Raw genomic sequence first — 19,721 nt, forward strand, 5'->3', positions numbered from 1 at the left:
AATGATAAATACCTGTCCTCCTGAAGCAAATATTAATGTATGAGAGAAAAGGCTATAAGAAAATATTGCACTTTTAATAATATCCTTCTTTTCCTCATGTTCAGCATATTAAAGTCTGTATTGAATGAACAATCATGGACCCAAAGTCGAGGAAGTTTACATGTGTTGAATTTATTCAGAAGTTAGTAGAACATAGTGACAGGCACTAAGAAAAAAGGATTTCCTCTTTCTGTACCACAGGCACAAATCAAACACACCATCGTGGCATTAGAGCATAAGGCGTTGGGTTAAAGTTGAGATTTACGTGTCTCGTTTTGTTTCATATCAGGACACAAAAAAGAAAAAGGTCAACTCTCCCTTCAGATTAAATTAAATAAAAAAAGTTTTCAAACTGGAAACCAAATCCGGCACAGCGCAATCAAAACAGTATATGAAGCACAAGTAGTTTTTTTTGTGTGTGAAATCAATATAAAATATTTTCTGTAAGAATATAAATCCAATAAATATGTTCTCAATACTGCTTTGATAGAAAAATATAATAATAAAAAAAAAACATTAAAATCCACCTCTCACCAAAACTGACAAACCAGAAATACGATCCTATAAGAAGGGAGCATCTACAAAACATCACCCAATGATAAATGGAGAATATGATGATCCTCACTGCTACTTTTTAGACAAAATATGCATCACAGATGTAAGAATCAAATGTAACAGCTGCAGTTGGAGGTTAGAGGAGACATAACGTTGTCTTTAAGACAAAGAACAATGTAAACATTTATTTGCTTTGAGGAAACTTCAGGTACTGGAACATGTTTTCCTTGACAACAAACTGTAAATATTAGTTTGCTGGCATAATATTTGTCATAGTACTGACAAGATATTTAAATATTTCCACTGTGTTTCTCCGAAAACACCTGATCCATAACATCAGTAAATCCAACTTTAGAATTTGTATTCTCTCATTAGGGCCCGAACACCGAACGGTACAACGTAGCCCTAGTTTGAATCTGTATTGCTTGAATATGTGTTGACAAGAAAGTAGAAAATGTGTGACAGAAATTTCAAACTTAATATTCATTTCACAATGTTTTGACCATTAAAGGTTTCAAGTCAATTTGGAGCCCTGCCATCATCCTATATGACCCAGTTCAAACCTGGTATTCACATCCATCCTGAGAGATCCGATCACAAGTGGACAGCGTTAAGTTCCTGGAATTAAAACGTGTCCGGAATATGTCTACGGTGACCACTTGTGATTGGATCTCACTTCCCGGCTAAATACACAAATAGTTACAACTGTCAATTCTGTTCACAGAGACCAATTATGTTGTTTTTACCCAGTCTGAGTTTACAGACGTGTCTGTAGGCATAAGCGAGCAGGAGAGAGGTAGAGAGAGAGAGAGGGAGAGAGAGAGAGAGAGAGAAAAGAGTGAGGAGGAGCTGAATAATTCTTCTGTGGCTGTCTTGAGGAGAGATTTGACCAGTTTAAGAAAAGTATCAATCATATGCAGTGATCAGTGTTGATATTGAGGCGGTGGCCACAAACTAATCAACATATGGTCACTGAGAAGCCTAAAAATAGATATGACGTTACAAAACTGCAGCGTGTCAGAGACGTCAGCTGAGTAAGCAGTCGTTTGATGTGGCCCAGGACACATATGCGTTCACACAGTGAACAGAATGTGGCCACATGAGTCTCAGGCCGCCTCCTAATGTGGTCTTAGTGATCAGAGCTCAGGACACATTCAGGACACAATTGGGTGAGTTCAGTCCTGAACTTAGAGCTGACCCCTGGTGATCAGACACTCAGGGCGGATGTAAACACCAGATCTGAACAGTAAATTAAGACTTAAGTATAATTCTGAAACAGACAGATTTACACAAACTCTCTTAGCCCTGAAGTTATTCCCAGTCACGACTCTCCAACAGTTGAGATCCTCTTCTAGTAATACAATTCAACAATCCAAGGACTATCAATACCAAATCTTCCAAAGTAACTCATAGTGGAGGAGATAAATAAATAAATGGTTTACACTGTGATCAAAAGACGACAACATCAGATGTCTCATTCTCTGCACTGCACTGTGTACGTCTGTGTTCCTCCAATTTCAGGGGTTGAGGTTCTGGTTGCTCACGGGATTGGTGCAGTTGAGGCTCAGTCCACCTGCAGAGCTCTCTGACAGTGGTAGATCAGGCAGTCGGGCAGGTCAGGCACTGGAGAGCGCAACCACACCGCCAGCACACCGGCGTGCACACGGCAGTGCATCAGACACGGCTGATCCTTGAGGAGCTGACAAGCGAGAATACCTTCCATCCCTGTGATCCAAGTGAAAAAATGTTACTGACCGACTTTATAAAGTACTCAAGAAACATACAGTGTTTTAGAAAATGCTCAAATTATAAATTGCATTGACGAACCTGTTAACCAGCAATAACTATTAATAACAACACATCTTGTTGCGTCCTGTTGTTTTTGTGTGGCCTTATATATGCTGATTATATATTTTTAGATTGCTGTTTAGCTATTTTAAACTATTTATCAACGTTTTTATTACAAATTACAGAAATGGTTAAAAACTTCTAGAGTTGAGATCAATGAGAGAACTGAGAGATAAATGTCTTTTCACCTATGATTTCCACGACACCAAGCTGAAGTTTCCTCTTCAGCACATTCAGAGTGGCTGTGAGAGGCTCTTCACCGTCACTGATCAGTGTCAGATTCTGCTTTGTGTCGTGACAGAAGTCGAGCCACATTGTGCCATACTCCTCTGTGGACACCGTCAAGGGTCTGCAGGAAAGATGAGAGTAAAGTCAGCAACGAATGATCTCTGAACTGGAATGTCACTCAGTAGTCAATCAAAACTCATAGCTAAGCCAACAGAACAATTTAGATCATGGAATCATAATCTCTATTGAAGAAGAATTATAAATTGATAGAAAAAAACAAAACAATATGACCACATTCAAGTTAGCTAGAGAAAGATTTTTTAGATCAGCACCAATTAAATATTCTCAAAAAAGTCAGTCCCCTAAATATACAAAACATTTTTAAATAAAGATCCGTGCATGAATACTTGGCAGGTCTGTGATAATGCCACCGAAACTATCTCAACATTTGAAAGAACGTGGATCGGCCCCCTGATCCAGATTCACACAGAATATTAATTGGTTATTTCTTGGCCCTTTTCCCAACCTTGCATAGCATAATCCTGCTCGTAAACAAATAACAAACAAACAAACGGGAGAAAACACATAGATGTGTCACCTGATGAAGGAGGTCAGAGGGAGTTTGTATGAGAACTGCAGACTCTGAGGTGTACCATCACACAGCTGGTAAGAAACCATCCCGACTACTTCAACATGAACCGAAGGCCTCTTCACAGTCAGGGAATACTGGTACACTGTTACACTGTGGCTACTCACATCCACCTCTGGACTGTCAGACACACAGGATACCTGAAAATAAAATGGCCTTTAATATGAAAGACTGTTAAAGACAGCATCAGTCTTCATTCGTCATTTTTAGATCAGTATATCACCTCTAGTTTTTCTGAGTGAAGATCCAGTAGTATCTGTTGAATGGCAGAGGAGTTGGAAATGAAAATGACAAACACTAAGGAATCCTCCTTCTGCACATGACAGGCTGACAGCTCCAGACTTTGGTTTGTGCACAGAGGAGTGATTTCTGAGTGGCCAAGTTCACGGAGCTCTACAGGCAGATGAGAAGTGAGACCCTGGTCTTCAGGTCTGTCTGGGTCTTCATGTGGAGCAGGATCAGCAGCTACTAAACCATCATCCGCCATGGGGGAGGGGTTACTTTCCTTTATGTCACTGCCGGCTGACTTGGCCTCAACATCACAGGGGCCATTAGCAGTCGCAGTGAAGCCCGGTGAGAGTTCTGATGTGACTGTGGACGAGGAAACACTCGGCTCTGAGGGGATGTTAGAGTCCAGTAGGTCGTCACACAGCAGGTTGTCCACGGTGCTGGGAGAAGAGGCGAGGGAGCTGGGTGTTTGCTCAGTGGCGCTCGAGGAGGAGCCCTGAACTTTGGTTTTTCTTCTGAACCGATTGGTTGTCGGCTCAGGTTTTCCCATCTGTGAGAGGAAAACAAGGTCAAAATGTTGCTATAGCATCATATTAGCCAAGATGTACAGAACAAGCAGATGCAATTTAAAGCCAAAGTGATTAATCGAAAAATGTTTTTGTTCTGATCAAATCACTTCAGCCTCTGAGAAGATACGAATGAGAAAAACCAATATTTTCACTATCTTCTGACATCTTCTGTTACTGCAGGATTAATCAATGAATCAGGAAAGACATGTGCAGGGTCCATCACATTTGCTTAACTTCTTTAACCTCTTTCTTTCTTTAGACTTTCATCGGTTTAATAATGGGAGTTCTTGTAAGGGAGTGTGTGCGGAATACTCTGCTTTGAGTTTTTAGCCTATCTCCATATTGTGCAGCTCTGCTTCAAACAGACAAAGAATGTAAGCGCTCACCAGACACATGGGGCTTTGGGAGCTGAGGCCGAAAAACAGGGACGAAGCCAGCTGCTGTTTATCTTGTTCGGGATCAGGCGTGAGTGTCGGAGTCTGTCTGTGTGAGCTGTCAGCATCCGCCTGCTGGCCGGGTGACCGGAGGGGACTGGGAACCTCCACCTGGGCCACCTCCTCCACAGACTCCCTCAGGTACCCCTCCCTCCCCCACACACGCTTCACTCCGTCCAACTTCAGAGTTGTAGGGCTGAAGCAAAAATGGAGAACAGATCAGTGGGAGTTCAAAAGAATTAACAAGCACATACTTCAGAGGAATGCACAGTGTGTCCGCATACCCTCCTTTGTGGGAGAGCTCGGTACTGTCACCCGACAGACCCGAGCTAATGGACAACAGCGTGGGAGACTGTCTGTCAGCGATGCTGCAGGAGGCCATGCTGATGGGCAGGGACGGGCTGTACGGCTCCAGGCTCAACGCTAAGGCAAACAAGTCAGAACATTTCAAAACAAGTCAGTTCACATTGTGCCAAACATACAACCATCTGATCGCTTTCAATTGTTTTTACCTTTTGCCTGAGCTAGCTCCTCCTGCCGTTGATGGGGAGGCTTGTATGGAGCAGCGCCAGCAGCCAACGCCTCTGACACGAACCCATCCAGAAATGACAGAGAGGAATCCACCTTGGAAACAAAACATCAACACAACAGCAAGTCTAAACTTCTCATTCGATCATGAGGAAAAGGTTGTTTGGGAAAGTTCTGCAGGATCAAAGATTACCTATGTGAGTGTTTGCAAGAACACCAATTAAATCTTTATCATTTAACACCTTCTTTTGCCATGACAGAAAGAAATCCCAACATTACATTTGTATGTATTCAAAGTTATTGTTACTCTCTTCCCAGCTCAACGATACTGAATACAGTTGTGTCTCAGACATGCTAAGACAGCTGCACTAAAACGGCTGTATTAATGATCCTTATTATCATGGTTAAATACCTTCAATAATCGAATTGAGTGTGTGTCATGGAGGGCAAGTGGAAGCAGGTTTCTTTTTCCAACCAGAGTTTACTCTGCCAGGAGAGAGTGCCACAAGAAACCTCAAATGGATGATAATCTGCTGTGGTTACCAGAGTAAAATAATTAACTGGTGTTTGTGGACATTTAAAATTAATTAAATGTCTTTGTATTATCTCTCGAACCAATTCTATGAATACTTGAAAACATTACAATCATAAAATCCACACACATAAACATCATTGTTGTAATTCTGCAGCTGTATGCTGTATGCTACCTCTTGAGGCTCCAGGCCAGAGTCTCGAGGTAGAACCCTGGCTCGTAGATCAGAGTCTTGGCTGAGGTGCTGCAGCTCCTGAGCCCTCTGTCTCAGCACTGTGTCCATTGAGCTGATGTATGTTTCCGAAACCTGCTGAGCGACAGCAACACTTGCTCTGCCCTCGCAGAGCTTGGTCATTGCCATGAGGACCCAGGTCTTGGTCTCGCTGCTGGTTTGCTTCATATCCAACAGCCTCTCCAGAAGGTGCAGGACTGTGGCTGCTTCAAGTTCCTCCATCAAGTGAGAGTATTCACCGAGGACCTGAGGAGGACAGAGGGGGCGAAGTCTGAGGGTGGGTTTTACAGGTAAAGAGGAGAACTGCCTTGTGTCTTACAAGTAACAGTGTTCCTGCAGGTTTCAACTATTTAAATTTCAGACATTTTTTAGACATTAATGAATGCAATTTAACACATACATCAAGTACAACAGATTATCAAGAATATCAGAGACCCAAAATTATTAAATCTTCCCCATAATTAAAGATAAGGTGAACTAGCCACGAAGACAATAACCCTCAAAACACCATGTTGTCTCACCAACTACAGACAGAAACAGAAGGTATTCATATTCTTTCTCACAGCAAAGGAGCGTGTACTAACATAAATTCTGACCAGGGAGTTTGTAGTTATCAGTTTAGAGAGAATTACAACAAAAATACACATTACAAACTACACATGCCGCCAAAACACAGTTATTAAAAATACTTTTAAGTTCAACAGATCCTCCAGTATAAGATCACTGAGCTCTTCTCAACGGGCACTACTCTCTTTCTAAGAGTCCTGTCTGTGGCATGACTTTTGTCACATTGATCTCTAAACTATTCAAATGATCTGCAAGAGGAACTTTGGCACTGAGCTTTACTAATGCTGCTTCTAAATGGGCTTGTTTTTATTTTCTGTAGTTATGATAATCCCACCCAATGTCAGCTGGAATTAGCTTCAGCCCTCATGACCAAAAAAGGATATATGATATAGATAAAGGATGGATAGCTATGCTAACTGGCATTTAATTCAATGTATTCATGTCTATGCTTTTATTTCAATATTCTTCCTTTTTTCGTCTGACAATTAGGTAATTAGTGGGGTGTGCTCAATCAAATACTGTATTTATTTTCCCTTTTTGCTCTCATTAATATTACATAAGACTTTTGCAAAGTGCTCAATATAACAGCACTCACCCAGCTGATGACTTGGAGGAAGCGCTGTGGCAGCTTGCCAGGTTCTCCTCGCAGCAGTGAGACATAGGAATCCACAGCAAACAGCCTCAGCTTCCTGTCCTCCTCCACACAGTCAAATCCTGGGCCATTAAAGAGACGTTAAGCATTAAAATCCAATCAATATCAGGGTCCAATTACTGAACAGCTATGTCACGACTCAAGAACACCGCAGATTAAGTTGTGGTTATCTCACCCTCTGACAGCAGCTTAAGGAAACTGTTTGGGATGTCAGGCTGCATCATGTCCCCGCCCACTGAGAACACTGTGTTCATGGTCTCGATGAACCATTCATTGTCTGGTGCATATGTATAATGTTTATAGGAAATAGCAACACAAGTAATAGACAAAAAACAAGGCATCTTAAAAGAGAAATCAATGTGTTATATAAGAACTGGATTATTGATTTCAATGAAACCCATATTTGTGAGAAAAAGGTAATGGACCTTGCACTGCGTTGAAATCTGATGAAGAAGCAACAAGGAAGTATAATAATTTAAAGAAATTACCACTGCACCACCATGACAAAGTTAAACAAGATTAATAATTAATGATCAGGAAATGAAATTAATGAAACAGGATGTGGATTTACAGACATTCATAATAATATATGAGATGTAGTTGACAGGGATTTAAGTACAATTTGCTTCTTGGATCAGTGAAACTATTACAGCAGGTATTGTGGTTTGTAAATGGCTGTTATTTCAATATTTAAATCAATGTATTTCTTTAACCATGGTCATTTTTCATAAGGACTATATATTTGACACTGAGTATCTCACTGAGAAGGATATTTTTCTGCCAGTTCAGCCACCTTCCCCGTCAGGTCAATAGTAGTGTAGTCATCTGGACTGACGCGCAGAAACTCCAGCATCTTGTCCACAATGACCATGACGTTCTGGGCGTTAGTGATCCGAAAGAGCAGCTCCACCGTCTGCAAGATAACACACGACGCACCAAATCCTGTAACCCCGTAAAGTCTGTAACACCCAAATCCAAATTAGACCAACTGTTTGTCTCACCTCACGCTTGATGATGAGGTCAGGGTGATCGAGACACTCTATGATGGTCATCTGATGCTGCAGGGCCAGTTTAGGATCCTGTTGGACCACGTAGGTGAGAGCCTTCAAACCTAAAATAACAGCAGATAATTAAGAGCTTATATATAAAACCTTGATTCTAGGTGGATACTAACTAATTGCTATATATACTTATTTTAGGTTCTTCAAAACTTACCAAGATATTTCAGATTTATCTTCTGTGACAGAACAAAGTTGCCGATGCACTTTGCAGCTTTTTCCAAAAGGTCAGATTTTGGATGAATTGTGTAAACACATTTTACACACTCATATAATATTGCTGGAAGTAAATAGAGAAGAATGTAAGTGGCTACTGGAACTAATTAAACTACTGCAAACACATTTATTAGAATTTACTCTCAATGTGAGTCACCATAGGTAATGTTGTGGTTCATCTCTGCTCTTTGTAAAGACTCATCGAGGATTTCATACATGATCTCACTGGCGCTGTGAACAAAGGGCAGACAGAATTTATTATCAGAGCCAAACCACACCAAAGCATCTGAATACAGAATAAGTAATAATTACCCAGCATTCCTCACAGAGTTAATTAGATATGTGGCAGTAACATGTGCACAAAGGTCACTCTCACGCACAACAGATTCTGAGTGACAAGTACATAGACGAAATAATGAAAGAACTGCTTTGGTGCTGCAGCTGAAACTATGAGGACTGACTCTCTGCGTGGATGGTAAAAATGTGTGAAAAAAGTTCTGTTCATTATAAAATTGTGGTGGGACAAATTAGAAAATGGTGGACAACCACAGTCTAGATCAGGGGTCTCAAACTCAAATTACCTGGGGGCCGCTGGAGGCAGTATCTGGGTGAGGCTGGGCCGCATCAGGTATTCCACAAATAAAAAACTTTGCTAAAAAAATCCAAACTTCTCTAATGTCATTACTAACAGTTATTTAACTTCAATGGGTTCTTCTGAACATGAATAGAATATTGAAGAACACGAACAGTTCTTGTAAACATGGCTTCTCTTGCCTACTTCTTGCTGCCAGAGACCTGGCAGCGCTTCCTCTCACATAGCTGAGCCACATTTGGCTTGAGGGAGGAAGCAGTTGAGACCCTCAGTATGGCTTGAAGATGATCATCAGTAAGCCTGGACCTGTACCTGGACTTATTGAAGTTCAAGGTGGAGAAGAGCTTTTCACACAAATATGTGCTCCAAAAAAGGCACATGGTCCGCTTGAACATTCGGGAAAGCTCAAGGAAGCTGGGGTTCAATTCTCACAAAAATTGCCCAAGCTTGTCTTCCTTTCCACTCACCTCCCTGAACTTGGCTTTGAGGTCAGAGTTGCACTGCAGGCCAATGAGCTCCATTTGAAGCACAGGAGGGGCATCTTGCACATCAAAGGAGAAGGGATCCGCAAAATTTTTGTAAAAGTCGCTCTGTGCGTCTTGAAGTCTGCAAATCTATGATCAAATTCCTCCTGTAGCCTCACATTTTTCTATACATTTTTGTGCTTACTTTGTGCCGGCGTGTTGGCTTGCCTGCGTTCTGGGACTTATTTGAGCAGATCCGGTACCTCTCGTATCGAAAAAAATATGAACATTAAAAAAAAAAAGTTTTTTAAGAAATGATTAAAATAAAATATAACAATATAATGTAATCACTAGAAAATTACGGAGCCCCTGTTGACATCGGTGGATGAATTACTAATTTGTGGCCACGCAATAACAAGATAATCTAATAAATTATATATAAAGCTTTCTTAACAACAGCATCACAATTTTATAAAATAATAACAAATGCAGACTTCTAAGATGAACCAAAATAACTAGCACATCGTCATGTACAGTCCGTGGCTCGGTGCGTAAATGTCACCACCAGAGGATGAGGGAATTTAAATCATTAAAATTCATCCACACATATCAGGTGTAAATAATAATGTAAAACAGCCCAGACTGTAAAATGTAGATATTAGCTCAATGACGTGTTATAAACTGCTGCGGTTTAGAATAATCTGTCTGCGTAAAGAAGCTCCCAAAACCTCACAGCGCAGCGTGTGCGTAAAGGAGCCGTGGTGTCCCTTGAATTTGCCTTCAATTTAACAAATTGTGTGTGTGTGTGTGTGTGTGTGTGTATGTGTGTGTGTTCCGTTCCGCTGGACACAGAAGTCGCCTTTGCTCAAGACGCCACTTTATTAATCACTGACATAAAGACTGATACCGTCACTGCAGTATAGCCTAATAAGTCCCACTGCATTGTAAGTGGCATGTGTGTGCTATTTTAAGCGGCGTTTTATGTGCGTTCCGGGACCTGTGCTCGTCGTACCTGCGCTGTGATATGTACTTAGCGTTCCGGCACCTTGTGATTTACAAATGAAGCACTGGATACATCATGACCTGCGCGAAAGAGGGCAGAAAACTATGAATTTCACCCTCCTGCACCGCACATCCAAAGCCACTCTTTTCTCTCCTGGCTCTCTCTCTCACACGTACACACACACGACCCCGCCCCCCATGTCACTCACTTGCATGCTGCGTTCACTAGTCAGGCACACAGTAGGAAACCAGAACATCATAACATTGTCCCACACAGCAGCTAACAGCGGAGCTGCTACAATGTTTGTGCGGGCCGCACTAACATTAAACTTTCATATTAAGGTGGGGGCCACAAAATATCGTCCCGCGGGCCGCAATTGGCCCGCGGGCCGCGAGTTTGAGACCCCTGGTCTAGATAATAAATGAAAAACACTGACTTACTTCTGGTCATTTTTTCCAAGTAAGGACAATATTCTGAGAAGCTGGATTTGAAGCCACGGAGCAGGAACACTGTGATAGTTAAAATCTATAGGCAGCTTTCCTCCCACCACCTGCTTTAATATGGTGACAAAACTCGCTGTCAAGTCCTTGTAACCGTCTGGATTCTCCTGAAACAACAAAAAGTATGTCACATGAGAAGACTGCACTATGTCTGTATAATGTCTTTTTTTAAGAGAAAATCAAACTACCTGGATCATCTGTAAGTAGATGTGCAATGAAGCTGTCATCACACCGGGATCTTTGTCACACAGAGCTTTGCGAAACTTGTTGTGGATGTGTTGAACTTGATTCGGTGCTATCAGGTAGAATTTGTAAAGTGCCAGCACCGCTTTTCGTCGAATGATTTCTCTACAAACACATTATGAGAAATGATTTAAAAATTCATATTATTCCAGCAAATCTTTAATTTTCCATACAAACAAACAAAAGTAAGTAATTGAACTGGAAGCTAATAAGCATGTCTTACTTTGGGTGATTGAGTTTCTCCTCCACCAGAGAAAGGATTGCAGGTATCATATCTTTGGGAAACATTTGGCTGACGACAGTTAGAGCCATGCACACTTCAATAAGGTTGGTGCTCTGGAGGTCCTGCAAACACAAAATACATCATCATCATCTCTTATTCCTGCTCAGACTCAAGATGACGAATGTTGTAAAAACTCACACCCACCTTTAATACAGTGTTCACAAGAAGAAGCAGCAGCTCATGATTTTCATTCAGAAACAAGGACACAGCAAGGTAACCTGCAAAATAAAACAAAACATCTTTTGACTGTGGCAGCGGAGGAAGATTCAGTGGAGGTTTTTTTCTTAATATTTGGATCAATAAAGTTGTGTGATGGCACATGAAGAAGGCTTATCGTGTTGTTTGTGAGACTGAGTGAGTGATGCAGATCGATGGGTAACGATTCTAAGCAATGACTAAGCTTTTCAGCTTAATACAGACAAACATACCGACTCTTTTCTCCAGAGCAGTCCCTTGCTGAGCCAGTTTGATGGCATGAATGTAGCTGAAAGAAGCTTCATAACCCAGACTTTCACAGTAGATCGCTCTCACCATCAGCTCCTTCATCTGCCTCTGAATCACAATATGACCCAAGAAAGAGGTTAACACGTAAATAGTTTCAGGCACCATTTGTATGATCCAGATTCTTGTGCAAAAACCAAACAGGAAAATCAGAAGAACCGTACCATGGTGGTGTTGGGGGAGGACACCTGTTCTTTGATAGACACTAGTTCACGCTGGATAAGTTTCTCCTCCTCCTGAATGAGAGAAACACACAACACACAAGGTTGTGAGAACTAATGTCTCAAGAAAACTGAGCATGTTAGGTTATAGAAACATTCTTCAGCTTCTTAACCTATCAGGATTTTACTGGAAAAGCTCTTTGCGCCCATTCAGAAAATTTCAAGATTTTAAAAACAGAGCAAGTTCTAAGTGTGAAATAACCACAGTTGCAATTCAGACTCTACAACACTAAGGCATTATTGTCAAATTTGAACAACTTATTTCACATGTAACTTCTTCACCAGCCAACTGACAAAGTACAATTCTGCCATCTAGTGACTCATCTTTAAACTTATTTTACTGCCCTCTCTCTCACGTCAAATAGAATAATAGAATTATTTGTACGTGTGAAATTATCATTTCACAGCTTGTAGTTGTACCTCACGTTGTGTCAATACAGTGAAGTGGTCCGTCGTTTGTGACAATACGGTCAGGCCGGCCGCACTTAGAAAAGTGATACACATCTTACAGTAAAGGTCCTTGGAATGGGGGTCACCAGGAACAAGAGTGAGGCGAAATATGTGCATCACCTCTCAAGGATGAAACACTATATTTATTTGATATAATCAAGTTATGAGTGCCATAATGAAAAAGTTGCCACCTGTACCTTTATTTTCTCAGAAATTCTACAGTAAAATCTTCTTAAACGTGACCCACAGACATTGGGGGGTCACTATGAACAAGAGTGAGGTGAAATTTCTTTGCCAACTCTTATGGAATTCTTTGAAATAGTTTTTGATTAGAGCAAGTTTTGAATGCCGTAATGAAAATTGAGCTGACTTTCCCTTTCATTTTCTCAACATTTTCAAAGTAAAGTCACTTGAAACTTGACACACAGAAAGTGGGAGACGCCATGAACAAGAGTGAGGTGAAATTCCTCTGTCACCTCTGCATAATATTCCTTTTCGCATTCATTGAGTGTTTGTGTGTGGAAAAAGATTTTGCAGCTGTAAAAATCATTTTTACATGTGTTAAAAACGTTTTGTGCAAACAGATACAGTTTGTACACATATATTAGTTATACAAGCTGTAGAAATACTGTATGCATGTAAACTTTTTATAATTATCATTTGAAAATGTGTACAAATTTATAGATGTGTGTGTGTGTGTGTGTTCAGAGAGTCTGTTGACAGTTTCAATCGTAATGACGTGGATGTCTGAGCTTTATAAAACAGACCAATCACCGGTTACTTCAGCTGAACATCCTCATAGTAACAACCGCAGAAACTAGGGGCTCAGATATCTTCTGGATATTTACAGAACATAAACACAGCTTCTGCAGTTAGCATGGTCGTGTTAGCCAAAGCGTTCGATCAGAAGCTGTCCGAGACTCGTGTTGCTCCTCTGAGCTGCAGCTGTCAATACCACACTCACATGTTTGGACGTCAGCTCGGTGATTCCTCTGATGAGGTTTCCCAGTTTGGAGGAGGAGGAGAGTTTAGCAGATCCAGGCTGAGAGTCCATAGACAGGAGGCTGGGCAGAGCTGTCAGGGTCTTCTCCACGACGTCGCTCATCTTGGCAGCGGGTTCGTTGGTCCTAAAACACAACCATCAAATCACCTCTTTCTCCCGGGTACTCGCTCCCATATAGAGACACTCACTGTTGGCTGTGACGCCTTCAAACAGACCAGGAGAGAGGAGCGCTACGCCGCCTGTCCGCCATTGTTTTGATTCCGCAGTGCAGCCGAGGCTTGTTCACTACGTCACTTCCGCTTGAATTTGAAAAACTTTATTAAAAAGCCAAACAATGACTGCTGCAGTAGTTAGGAGTCATAGTAAATTCTAAAAGGCAAAATACAAAATATGATAAGTATATAATACTGAGGATGAGTCCCTTGTTTACTTTACACTAAACTACAATAAACAGTGATAATAAAAATGTACAGCCATTAGACATGAAAAGGAGGAGTACATTACACACACACATTGACAAACACACACTCACTCAGGCACAGACGCAAACACACAAATACACACACTCACACACACATAGATGTTGATATATAGATAGAAGAAAAAAGAAAGAAAGAAAGAAATAAGTTGCAGAATTGATGTTGTTGTATGTTAGTATAAGATAAGGTTAAAAAAAGAAGAAACATTGTCATGATATTCAAAACTCAGTTTATTATGTTTGTAATATTTTGATAAACAGTCCCTTTTATAACTGTACACTTAACTACAATAAATAATTACAGTAAATATGAAATAATAGCCATTGGACAACTGCATGAAAAGGAGGAGTGGATTCTAATATATATACATATATTGGTATTTAGATATCTACCCGGGGACCACAGGTTCAGAGGTTGAGGGTGTTTGCAGTGACTGAATGTGCACATCGAGCAGTTGTGAGTGGCTTTCACAGCAGGAAGAGGTAAGCCGCATGTTTAAGATCACCGGGATGAATGAAAATAAAACCATCTATCATAAGTTTACCTTAAAATGTGCTTTCTTACAATAGATTCATATTGGCACGTGAGTTACTGTAAAGAAAGCAGAAGTTGGAGAATTAATGATGCGTGAATTTGCTGTCCATCCCCAGCTTTGATAAACTACAATTAGCATTTATGGTCATAATATTTTATGCCAGTGCTCACTGATATGGAATGTTATTTTTGAATTGCTGCAGACAAAGTTATAGTGACTCACAAGTCAATCTTGACTACTATCCTAGATTTTCCAATATTTCCCATTTGCACAGAAACCACATATTCCCTACCTCACAGTATGACTACGTCTGATAGATGAAACGCTGAGGTATTCATATAAACCTCACTGCTTCTCCTGCAGATGTAATTTTGCTTCCTCCCGTCTCATTTTCTTTCACAGATTGCATTCCAATTTTTTTTGTGCAAAAAACAAATAAATAAACAAGATATTGTGGTAACATACATTACATCACTTTATTGTGCCACTTCTATCCTATACTGATGCTAGTCACTACTAATTATAATTTCTACAATATACATTTTACATCTCGAGTTGTTGTAACCATAAGTATTTCTGTGCAATTTTCTTTCAATCATTCTGTAATACAAGCGTGCCATTTGGTTTAATTAGTCTGTGAAATATGTAACTCTACCATGGCCAGGAGACTGGAGTATATACAATGCTATTAATATGCTCTATGTACAACCAAGATGGAGTCTCTATCTCTGTGATTGTACTCTAGCAAACAGAAACATTGGTGTGTTTTCAGTAGGTCTGTGTACCACTTATTCCTCTGTGTCTTCATCCTTAAGCCCAGATCTTGAGAAAGACAAACAGTGAGTCATTAGAGGATTTCAGACTGAAAAGCTGTCAAATCAGACGATAAAAACAGACATCTCATACCCTCAGAGTGTGGTCCCAGGAACCTGTGGAGAAGGCGGTCCCATCAGGGGACACTCGCAGCGTACTGACACGGTTCTCATGTCCAAACAGAATTGACACCCGTGTTCCTTTGAGAACATCCCAAACATTAATGGTGTAGTCGTTGTAGCCGGCAAACAGTAGTCGCCCTGCGAAGCACACACACACAAATGTATATAACAGCAAGTAAAAGCAATATGTTTAACCTCAGGGGGAACAGTACTGAACTTAGATATTCAGAGTAGCTCTGAAAGTAAAATGAGAACATATCTTACCACTGAGAGAGAAATCAACACTGGAGACCCCAAATATGATGCTCTCTTTGGAATAAATGGCCACTTCTCTGTCTGCCCTCAAGTCATACAGGCGGCACTGGAACAGAAGTCAGTGTTTGGGTTTTAAATGCTTAGATTACCAGGAGCAGTTTGTGAAGTAAATAACAGGAGTCTGTCCAGTGGACAGTTCTACAGTTTGTGAAATTATCTGCTTCATTTCTTAGAGTTTACCTGCTTTAGTTTTTCCACAGGGCAGTTTCCAGTCTTTATGCTAAGCTAAGCTAACTAGCTGCTGGCAGTAGCTTCATGCTTACTCTACAGACATGACAGTGATGAATATTTTCTTATCTTACTCATCAAGGAAATTAAAGAACATATTTCCCAAAATGTGGAATTATTCCTTTTAAGATCAGTAAATAATATCAGTGTACGTACTGTAGCATCGTCGGAGCCAGAGGCAAATGCATCTCCACTGGGATAATATCTAAAAAAAAGGCAGGAATGAATTAGTCTCTTACGAATTGGGCGATTTCAATATATCTGATATGTAGAGAAATCTAGTAATAGTATGAAAAAGACACTGAAGTTAAGAGCAAATGGGCAAAAAATACACGGAATCTCTTTTCATCATTCTTCTACAAAAAAGTCCATCAGAATAATAAGAAATAATAATCACATACCGCACACTATTTATGTCCGATTCATGAGTTTCAAAGGACTGAATACACTGTCCTGAGCGCATGTCCCACACATTGGCCTTCTTATCACAACCCTGCAGGGACAGAAATCATCAAGAATGTGACAAAATCGATTCAATTCAGTCAAGTTGACAAAGCGGTGAGGATTCGTGTCCTCACCCCTGAAACAAATGTGTTTCCGGTCTCAGAGGGAGCCAGGTCCAGACAGAGCACGTCTGCTGCGTGTCCATGGAAACTCTGCAGCAGCTGCCCGCTCTCAACATCCCATAATGCACACGTTCCATCACCGCTGGACGTCAGGATCTTTAACACAAGCAGACGATGAAGAGGAAGTTCAGTAAAAAGGCAATAGGGGCAAACGCACGGCTATAAATGGTCTTTGCTGTGTGAGGAATCATGTGACCAGGACATCAAACCAGGAGCCACTGGCCACTGTGAATTATTAACAAAGTATGAGGCCCCTTCTGCTTGCATATGGACGGCAGTGATTTCTGATTAATAATGAGAGAGAAGAAGTCACTACTAGAAAACCAGCTGTGCTTTCTTCTTGGAATCAGAAAAACGAAATATGTGTTTTCCTGTTTTTCTTTAACGATCTGTGTAATTATTGATTGATTCACTGTGTTTTGGGGATAGTCTCACCTGCATATCTGAGTTGGTGAAGCTACAGGCAGAAAGGTAGTTTGTGTGCATGGCCACTGACTTCTTCTTCGCAGCCAAGTTCTCATTCTTGTCCAGGGACAGGGGATACACAGAGCATTTGTTGTCCAGCCCACTGTGACACAAAAAAAAACCCAAATTACAAAATGAAGAACCCAACAAAAAAAACAAAATATGACGCACCACATTTAGATGGTATATTGCTGGTTAAGATACTCACCCACAGGCTACAGCGCACCCGGAGGGAGCGTAGGCACAGGCCATCACCCAGGTGCAAGGCATTGTCACAGCGTGCTCCTGATAAAACACCAGAAGACAAAGCTGCATGAGCCGCACTGGATCAATCACATTCATTAGGCATCATCAGAGCGGAGAGTTCAAAGCTGCGGGACCATAGAGGTGATACAGTTTGTCCAGAAAAACTAATAAAAGTAATGGGATGGAAATACATTTCAGGACGTGGTTTTGGTAGAATCTCCTCCCTCTTTGCGAAGGAAACCCGTTTTGCAGCTTTGCTATCCCTTATAGCCGTCGCTGTAGATATACGAGAAATTCTCAGACATTGAAAATCTCAATGAAAAGGTTAAACTGAAGAATTTATTGGGACCCTTTAAAAATTGCATAACAATTGTTAACCCTATATCTTGGATTTTATGAACACATTATATTGGCCACTCCTACTTTACAATCTAAATCTAACATATATTTTCATATATAAACATCAAATTTTTTTTTTTCTAATTTTGAATTCGTTTTTGCTCTTGTTTTGGAATACTAAGCTCTGATTATTGTCCTTTCTGAGCTGATGAGGGATCATAAACACTGGCTTGCAAAAAAGTGCAAAAAAGCAGCATATATTAAGGTTCAAATGTGAAAATACCTATAAAGATCACATTTTTGTTAGGATTAAGTGTGTACAATTTAGATGAAATGGATTCATTTGCAGAAATTTAATATCAAAATAATCCTAGGGATGTTTACACTAGTGTGTCTCATCTCAATTGCACAAATTGTTGTTTTCTTTCCCCTAGAATGAGCCGTTTATATGTAATTACTTTATATTCACATCGGGAGCAGGTCCACTCTATGGAGGCAGCCATGTTTTTTTACAGTACACCTTTTTAAGTTTTATGACAACTGAAGCCTGCCACAGGTTCTCCTTTATGTTTGGAAGGGGAGGGTGACGTGAGGGGTATTCAGCTGCAACATGCAACTTCACCACTAGATGTCATTAAATCTAGCTGACAGGACCTTTAACATGCATCCTATGATTTTCAGTTAGAAATAAGACATCTGTATACTGAGAACAGCTGTTACCTTGTTGGTGGTGAAAGCATCCCATACTATCACTTTTCCATCCTGTGAGGAGCTGACGATCCTCCTCTTGTCCTTACACCAGTCCATACACAGAACTTTGTTGCCGTGGCCCTTCAGAGTTCTCCGGGTCTTCATGACAAACTGACCCAGTCCCTCCACCTTCTCTGCCACCTGGTGTACTGCACACACACACACACACACACACACACACACACACACACACACACACACACACACACACACACACACACACACACACACACACACACACACACACACACACACACACACACACACACACACACATACACAATGACCATCACATTAACCCTTCTCCTGTATATGCACCGTCCATTAATATTGCTGTCAGCATTGGGGATTAATCTACAGCAGGCCTTCACTCTGTGGAGGGATTATTATCTTGTCCTCAAATAGCTTTTAGGAGCATCTCATTAGAAACACATCACCAGGAGCCTGTTTCTAATGTCCTCAACATCACACACAGGTGAGACACATCGGAAAGAACCACTAGATGGAGGAGGCTGGGACGGAGGCGCTGGACTGTGAAATCAGGAGGCAAACAAACATCCTGTCAGAGGTGAGGTAGCGTCAGGCCACTGGGATCAATAATCAGCTTCGGAAAACGCCCTCCCCCGTGAAATGCAACGGGGGGTAAACCCCAGAATAAACAAGCGCGGGTATTTTGTTCCTTATTTCAGTGCGATCGGTCCCGGTGTGAGACGCAGGGGTGAACCGAGGCCTCTCCATTTTCAGCGGGACTCACGCTCGACGTCGTGCAGCTTCGCTCGTTCCTCCTCCAGCTTCGACTTCAGCGTGTCCGACTCCGTCTTGAGGTGGGTGAGGGTCTCGCTCAGCTGTACCTCCTGTGTCGCCATTTCAGGGATCAGAGGGGATCTCATATATTTCCTTTGTGCAGGGCAGCGGTGCAGGCGGTGAAAAGGCTTAAAGCGCAGCTAACAGCTGATGCTGCTGTCATGACGTCACGGGGAGAAGATGCTCCTCCAGCTTCCAGGGAGGAGGAGAGAGGAGGAGGAGGAGGGTCCTGTATCCCGGTGATGCTGCATCCTAAGCAGCAGCATTAGCAGCTTCACTCTACCCTGCAACTAAATAATGTATTTTCACTCTGAAAACACAACACAACAGTTTCTCCCTCTGCACTGTGAACATTCACACACTGACACAAGCCCTTACATTTTGATATAAAACACAATGTATTA

The 19,721-nt window shown here is 41.2% G+C and overlaps 2 protein-coding genes across 2 annotated transcripts; both read right to left on the bottom strand.

Moving 5' to 3' along the window:
* Positions 1-152: 152 nt before the first annotated feature.
* On the bottom strand, positions 153-13,841 carry ap4e1 (adaptor related protein complex 4 subunit epsilon 1). The gene is made up of 21 exons (XM_061075951.1): positions 13,557-13,841; positions 12,086-12,157; positions 11,849-11,972; positions 11,565-11,638; positions 11,361-11,482; positions 11,083-11,242; positions 10,835-11,001; positions 8,493-8,566; positions 8,277-8,399; positions 8,063-8,172; positions 7,835-7,974; positions 7,237-7,349; positions 7,005-7,123; positions 5,786-6,088; positions 5,063-5,174; positions 4,835-4,973; positions 4,503-4,746; positions 3,543-4,097; positions 3,269-3,459; positions 2,631-2,791; positions 153-2,319 (listed from the first exon to the last, which is right to left on the bottom strand). The coding sequence occupies exons 1-21, from the start codon at positions 13,695-13,697 to the stop codon at positions 2,159-2,161; spliced, it is 3,405 nt and encodes a 1,134-aa protein (XP_060931934.1). The 5' UTR covers positions 13,698-13,841; the 3' UTR covers positions 153-2,158.
* Positions 13,842-15,369: 1,528 nt separating this feature from the next.
* On the bottom strand, positions 15,370-19,403 carry gnb5a (guanine nucleotide binding protein (G protein), beta 5a). The gene is made up of 10 exons (XM_061075941.1): positions 19,268-19,403; positions 18,484-18,662; positions 17,387-17,463; positions 17,149-17,281; positions 16,666-16,809; positions 16,489-16,580; positions 16,244-16,292; positions 15,809-15,905; positions 15,516-15,682; positions 15,370-15,431 (listed from the first exon to the last, which is right to left on the bottom strand). The coding sequence occupies exons 1-10, from the start codon at positions 19,401-19,403 to the stop codon at positions 15,420-15,422; spliced, it is 1,086 nt and encodes a 361-aa protein (XP_060931924.1). The 3' UTR covers positions 15,370-15,419.
* Between the last annotated feature and the right edge of the window lie 318 nt (positions 19,404-19,721).

Source organism: Limanda limanda, chromosome 8 (genome assembly GCF_963576545.1).
Source record: "Limanda limanda chromosome 8, fLimLim1.1, whole genome shotgun sequence".
NCBI lineage: Eukaryota > Metazoa > Chordata > Actinopteri > Pleuronectiformes > Pleuronectidae > Limanda > Limanda limanda.

What these genes read in the sequence shown, in the direction of transcription:
- ap4e1 (XM_061075951.1), bottom strand. Translation starts at nt 13,697, where the DNA reads ATGAGCGACGTCGTGGAGAAGACCCTGACAGCTCTGCCCAGCCTCCTG. An exon ending in TTGTGAACACTGTATTAAAG is followed by an intron (nt 11,483 to 11,564) that starts GTGGGTGTGAGT and finishes TTGTGTTTGCAG; the next exon opens with GACCTCCAGAGCACCAACCT. An exon ending in CCTTAAGCTGCTGTCAGAGG is followed by an intron (nt 7,124 to 7,236) that starts GTGAGATAACCA and finishes TTAATGGCCCAG; the next exon opens with GATTTGACTGTGTGGAGGAG.
- gnb5a (XM_061075941.1), bottom strand. Translation starts at nt 19,403, where the DNA reads ATGAGATCCCCTCTGATCCCTGAAATGGCGACACAGGAGGTACAGCTG. An exon ending in GGGTGCGCTGTAGCCTGTGG is followed by an intron (nt 17,282 to 17,386) that starts GTGAGTATCTTA and finishes TTTGTGTCACAG; the next exon opens with TGGGCTGGACAACAAATGCT. An exon ending in TCACCAACTCAGATATGCAG is followed by an intron (nt 16,810 to 17,148) that starts GTGAGACTATCC and finishes CTTGTGTTAAAG; the next exon opens with ATCCTGACGTCCAGCGGTGA.